The sequence below is a fragment of the Temnothorax nylanderi genome, unplaced genomic scaffold (assembly GCF_030848795.1).
Source record: "Temnothorax nylanderi isolate EJ_2023f unplaced genomic scaffold, tnyl_v1.0 TNYL_tig0830_pilon, whole genome shotgun sequence".
Lineage (NCBI taxonomy): Eukaryota > Metazoa > Arthropoda > Insecta > Hymenoptera > Formicidae > Temnothorax > Temnothorax nylanderi.
In genome coordinates, this window is record NW_027249892.1 from 55,001 (window position 1) to 61,988 (window position 6,988).

The 6,988-nt window shown below is 29.9% G+C and overlaps 1 protein-coding gene across 1 annotated transcript in view; it reads right to left on the reverse strand.

The window, feature by feature from the left end:
- The window catches only part of LOC139785566 (fatty acid synthase-like), a 5,375-nt gene extending 113 nt beyond the window's left edge, over nt 1-5,262 (reverse strand). Inside the window, exons 1-8 of the mRNA XM_071724733.1 lie at nt 5,178-5,262; nt 4,884-5,077; nt 2,865-3,109; nt 2,400-2,631; nt 1,488-1,906; nt 1,031-1,324; nt 475-682; nt 1-87 (exon numbers count right to left, since the gene is read on the reverse strand). The exon at nt 1-87 is cut by the window's left edge and continues 113 nt beyond it. Of these exons, the coding sequence (XP_071580834.1) occupies nt 1-87; nt 475-682; nt 1,031-1,324; nt 1,488-1,906; nt 2,400-2,631; nt 2,865-3,109; nt 4,884-5,046 (1,648 nt within the window). The 5' untranslated portion in view covers nt 5,047-5,077; nt 5,178-5,262. The remainder of the gene's footprint in view (nt 88-474; nt 683-1,030; nt 1,325-1,487; nt 1,907-2,399; nt 2,632-2,864; nt 3,110-4,883; nt 5,078-5,177) is intronic.
- Nucleotides 5,263-6,988: the final 1,726 nt, after the last annotated feature.

The following is a 6,988-nucleotide window of genomic DNA, read 5'->3' on the forward strand; positions in this document are numbered from 1 at the left end:
CTGTAAGTGATATGCCGTAAGATCTCAAAACGATACCACATTTCTGGATTGCCTTCGCAAACACTGGGAATTTCATTAGCGCGCGACCTATTAAAATTTTAATAAAGTTTATAAATTTCAATATACAGATATGTACATGCATCCGCGTATTTAGATATTTAGATTTTTTTAGTTATCGGTAAGGGTACGTAAGAAACTCTAGCCTCTTCCCATATTGTAGTATTCGTTCTAGGATAAAATTTAATTTTACTTGTTAACTATAAAAAATTAAATTCTTAATAAATAGTAAGCAATAAATCAAACTTTTATGTATATATTATTTTAAGTTTGATAACATACTAGATAAGAATATGTTATGATCATGATCGTAACACTCCATATTTGTAAGTTCTGTATACTTATATATTCTATAACTTAAAATTCTTCTTTGTTAAATGTACATTTAAAATATTTTATAATAGTATATTTACTTACTCATCCCAAACCATTGAGATCCTAATCCAGAAAATATAAAACAAATCGGTCTTCTGACATATGGAGTATGTTCTATTTTATTAATTGTATTATGAGATATTTTAGACCCAGTTATCATGTATCCTCTGTAAGGATGACCTTCTATATCATTATTATGAATATGATGTAGCAGAGATATGAACTCAGCATCTATTGGTCGATTTCGCACCTGCATTCAGTAACAAGAATGTACATTTTATAATTCTTGGAATAATTTTACACAAAAAAGAACGATAATATTATCTTATTCTGCAGTGTTTTACTTTAGCAATTATTAAATGCATTATTATTACTTAATATATTAAATAAATATATATTTAATACATTGACTTTTCTTTTTTGTGCGAAATAATTTCGAAAGCGATTATGTACGCAAATATCTTTTTAGACACTATATAAATACACGTGTGTATATTTAATTGTTATGTTTGTTATATTTATATGATAATACAAAAAACTAATGTCAAAAATTATTTCTGAAATAAATGAAAAATAAGCCATTATAATATTTGCTTACATCATCTAAAATGATTTTAACTGCTTCTTCCGTACGTCCAGACACAGCTACAAGTCTAGGTAAGTCATCATTCAAAGCTGAATTGTTAATTTTTTGTTTAGGATTCGATTTTAATAATATGTGGCTATTAGCCCCTCCAAACCCAAAAGAATTGATAGCTACATAACCATCCTCCCATTCTGTTGGTTCAGTAACGATCTTTATTCTTCCTTCGATAATAGCAGTTAACTCTTTTCGCGGACGCTTGAAGTGTATAGTAGGCGTAATTATACCAGTTTCCATCGCTAATAATACCTTTAAGAAATTATATCCTTTTACTAACAGTAATCATAGTAATTATTTTATATAAATGTATTATATACATATGTATTATAATTGTAACAATATAAAAAAATATAAATTGCTATAATCACATTTTAAGAAAAGTCAGTGTTAAATAATTTTATTACAAATGTACCTTTGCGATTTGACAAAAGCCACTGGCGGGTTCGGAATGTCCAATATTCGATTTTACCGAGCCCATCAATAAAGGAGTGTCTCTTTTAGCGCATATAGATTGGTCAATGGACATAACTTCTACGGGATCACCAGCAAGAGTACCAGTTGCATGGGCCTCCATGTAAGATAGCTCACTGGGCATGATTCCACATTCCTCGTAAAATGTATTCAACAATATTTTTTGCTTTTCGACCGATGGAAAGGTAATACCTTCTTCTTTAAAACCATCGCAATTTACTTTACCGTGTACGAGAGTTGCATATATTCTTCTTGCATTTTTTGCCTTTTGCAGATATACTACCGCGACCGTATCGCTACGCATATATCCGGTGCCTTCCTCGTCAAAGGGTTTACAATAACCATCAGAAGATAGAACCCCTAGAAGGAAATTAATTCATGTTATTAAATAAAATTCTTCAAGCTTCGATTCAATATCTAAATGTAAGGATAGAAAGGAAGCATTGGCTTATTGAACATTATAGACAAAGATTGCGATTGTTTCGCAGAGCACGTTATTGGATAAACAAAAACGTAAAATAATAACATAATCTTAATATAATTCACACACAACAAGAGTTTGTTGATTTCAATCAATTTAAAATACGAGGTTATTCTCGTCCGATTTGACGTGGAAATTGCTCAGATATATCGTATTAATATAACAAGAACGACATATAATCAATGATTATCTGAATCAATGATTATTTAAAATCTGAAATTTGCGTAAAGATGGAAATAAATGAGATATAAATAAACATATCAAAAAATGTTCATGATCCATACAATATATAATATACACTATAATAAGATATAATAAATACATATATATAAATATAAGATATAATAAATACATACATAAATAAATAAATACCTAGATGGTAAAATTGAAATTGTACATAAGGATTGAGGCATAGATTGGCGGAAGCGATAATGGCCGCGTCGCACTCTCCGGACTGAATCAGCTCATAAGCTTTCACTATAGCAACGTTACTTGAACTACATGCAGTATCAATATTATACGACTGTCCAATAACGCCGAGCCAGTAAGAAATTTGGTTTGCCATGAGAGAAACGTTGCATGCAGTCATAGGTAATCCAGCAAACTAATCACAATACATATTTCTAAATATATTTAAAGTATTAAAATGTACAAATAATAAGTTAAAAGTTTATTTTTAAAACTGCTTAAAAATGTATTGTATATAATTTATCTATACTTCTTATACAGTAAGGAAACAAATTTTTATCTTTAAAACAAGAATTTTACGCAGTTATCATTTCTTTAAATAAATTTCTTTTGATTATGTGTTTTATATATTAATTAAATATGTCATACCTGAGATGTACAGGAAAAATGCCCTTGAGTCTCAAACGCAGAAATTGCTGTAAGAACACTCGTTCTTGTTCCCCGTAATTCTTTTGGGTTTACGCCCGCATCGATAATTGCTTCGTAAGTATGCTCGAGTAACATTCTAATCATAGGATCCATTATATAAGCTTCTGTTGCGGGTATATTGAAAAATTCTGAATCAAATTTCGCGATATTGTTGACTTTACCAATTCGATGGGGCATATTATAAGCTATACAAAAAATAAATATATTAAAAAGTAACAAGTAAAAGGAGGCTTTGACAGTACAATGCGGTTGACAAAGCGTACGTTAACGTAAGTTAACGTTATAATAACTAATATATAATTATATATCGGACATTTCGGCTTTGTTTTGAATAGTCAGATCTTCAGCGGTGACAACTGAATCAAAATAATCTCACACTCTCCAACGAGAAATAATTTCAAAATTTGGTGGTCTAAAAGTAGTAGTATAATCTGCGAGAAAGTTCAAGTAAAACTTAGAGCCTCCGCACAAGACTCTCGTATTGTAACGTAGCGTAACATAACATGGATCAACGCACAAGAAACGCATCAATTACGGCGTTGTACGTTTCTTGTGCATTGACTCACGTTATGTTACGTTACGTTACCAGACGAGAGTCTTGTGCGAAGGCTCGTAGCCTATCCCTATAATATCATAGTTTATAATATAATCGAAATAGAAATGACAGTCAGAACTTTAACGACAAGAGAAGTAAATTAAATCACCCATCAGTTCATAAAATGCGAAAATGAGATCATATTTTATAAGAATACTTATATAACACTGGGGAACACGGATTTTTTGTCGGGCCAATGGCAACTGATTCTGATAGATTTTTTTCCGTAGAATCCAAATCTGAAAACGAAAATAATGAATTGGCTCTATTTTTTAAGAAATACGGTGCTCCCGTTGTTTTTCTACAGATGTTCAAAAATGACCAAAAACACGTTTTTTGGCACTTTTGACCCCGTTTATTTAAAAAACCAAAGCCAATTTAGTATTTTCAAGGCCAGATTCTTATTCAGCGAAACCAAATTAGTAAAAAATACCTATTCCCTTAAAAACAATCTGAAAACGATAAGATTTTGTTGACCAGTGTAATATATATACTTATTTCTACATAAAAAATAATAATGTTTTTAAGAATTTATAATATGCATCTGGATATCGTTTTCAATTATGATATTAGAAATAACGAAGCCATGAAAATGTTTGAATTAATGAAAGATAATTTATCATTTTCGACATAAATTACGAGGATTGTTTTCGTTATATACGTATATGTAGGGTTACACAATTTTCTTGGATTCTGATATCGTTTTTAAAAATTATTGGATTAGATATTGCAAATCTTTAATTACGATTAATATATACGATAATATAAAACAAATATTTTTCCTTATAAGTTTTGAAAATATATCTTAAGGAGGTTGGTTGCCGTCACATTGCGGGGCAGGCGGCGAGAGGGGACGATTGAAAACTCTAAATAATCAAATTTTTCGAGGCATGAAATAAACGAGTTTTAGCAAATAAATATATGGAATGCATTTAATTAGCAGTTTCTTAAGGTTTTAAATCGTTGATTGTACAATTAAAATCAAAATACGTTGAAAAGTGGCAATATGCTGTTTTATTTTTACAATTTTTTGATAACTATCAGTCTTCGTAAAAGTCTTTCCTAAATATATAAAGAATTATTTGCATCTATTCTCATTAAATTCTTGTCATTTTTAATAGGCTTTCGAGAGTTACATTACAGGTATCGTAACATTTTTGCTATGTCGCCCGTGTATAAGAGAGAGATAAGAGTTTATCTTCAATAATTAATTACTCGACAACCATGCAGACAATTGTCTTCAACTTTGGCATGGACGACAGATTCCCATATAGAAGAATATCCTCCATAAATTTGAAACAACATATTGACAACATATTGATTTGAACAACCAACCTCCTTAATATTAAAAAAAAATTTATTACAGTTATTCCACCGTCCATGGTCGCTCGATCCAAGATCCGCCTTGTTAAAAAGATTTTCTTGAAATTCTTTTAAATTGTCGCTATTAGGAAATCGGCCAGCAATACCAGAGATTACGATTTCTTCTTCAGCATCGACGCTGATATACAAGTTCGGTCGATTCATAGTATCTTTATTTTTTCGAAACAGACAAATTCTACAACAAAATGTCATTATTTATTTTTTGAAAAAACAGACATAAATGTAAAATAAAGAAAATAATCAAATACAATTTAATATTATATACATATACGTACCAATAGGAAGTGGAAGCACTGTGGCAATTGAAACACTCAAGAGTGAAGTCGAAACTAAATCATATCTCCTCTATATTTATAGTTTCTGTGTTATATATAGATTATACTTCTACATACATGATAATGACAAGCCGATTAAAATTGTAAATGTTTGAATAGCTGACGCGCTTCCGTTACGATATATTTCCCACACAATCGTGGAAATTATTGAGGAGTTTGCCAATGCGTAGTAACAGAATAAGTTCAGAAAGAGAATATCAAAAAATTACTATGTGTTATCATTTTATGTTTGTGAGTATTATTATTGTGTGAGTTTTAGATATGTTGTGAAATAATTTAATTAAAAAGGTAAAACAATTGTTATTTTAATATCTGATATGTAAAATATAATTATTATTTATATATATATTATACAATATATCTTCACGTAAGTATATGAACTAACATAGTTAGAACATTCTAAGTTTATTGAAAAAAAATGTTCTTTATATATTTTACATCAATTATTTTCAATTTAAATAGAGATATACAAGCTAGAATATATGCTGGCAAGCGTAAATCTACTTATTGTACGAAACTTGCACGCATACACGCACGCATTGTATTTGCCCTAATTTTGATTTTATTCGGATTCTTTTCACTAACTGAATATTCAATATATTAACTCACAAGTTATAGCCTAAATGGAATAAACTAAACTTTAAAATTAATTCGAAGATACGAAGTTACGAATATACGTTTTTTATTCTCGCGTTCTCTGAACTCTGGTGAGTGTGTGACTTTACTTCTCTTTGTCCTGACTGTTATTTCTGTTTCAATCATATCACAAACTATGATTATTAATCAAGTTTCACTTAAATTTTTTCGTGGAAAGTTTCACTGCTGATTATTCTTTGATTTTGACTGTTAGCACATCGCTGAAGACGACTCAAAACACAACCGAACCGTCCGATGTATTATAATTATGTATCTTATTAGTTATTAAAGGTTGGTATAACGTTAATTTACGCACTGTTGACCGTGTCCCAAATCTTTTTACTTGCTACTTGTTAATTTCATTATCGAGTTCTTAATTACTTACCCATTTATTTTAATATAAATATATTATAATTATTTTGCATCGTATTCTGCGCATGCTATCGTGTACTGACCTAACACATTGGAATATCCTTTTTCAGATTTTATTTAGACACATACACATATAAATACATAATTCACGCGTGCAATATATGTATAAATGAATATTGATTTTAATTTTAGACATTGTCATCTCTACTTTGCATAATGTACCTGTTCTCGCATTTACGCATTCACAATATGAATAATATCCGCTAAACTTTGATATCTGATGCATATGTAAATCATTTTTCATTGTCAAGCGATGTCAAGTAAACGGAAAAAAACCACTAACTACGTCAATGCATAAATGTCAAGGTGCTATGTATACCAAGTTTGTCTGGAACTTTTCGTCAAGCTTTTGAGTAAAATATCTCTGAAACTTAACCAGCTTTCTGATAATTTAAGGGCATTTTTCTGACATAATCGATATAAGCTGTGGATTGCGAGTTGTTTAACCAGTCCGAATAAAATCGGTGCAGTCAATTCCGAGATTTTGATTACGTAAAAAGTGATATTTTTTGCGTTCTAGTTTCAATTTTAGTCATATCAACACATTCAGTGATTTTGTCCCTCAAAAGGTTTTTAGAATGTGTACATACAATATTATTAAAATTATGCAATGTAAGTAAACATTGATATGCATACAATATATACGTAATAATTTCTGATGATGCTGGCAAGACAAACCAGAG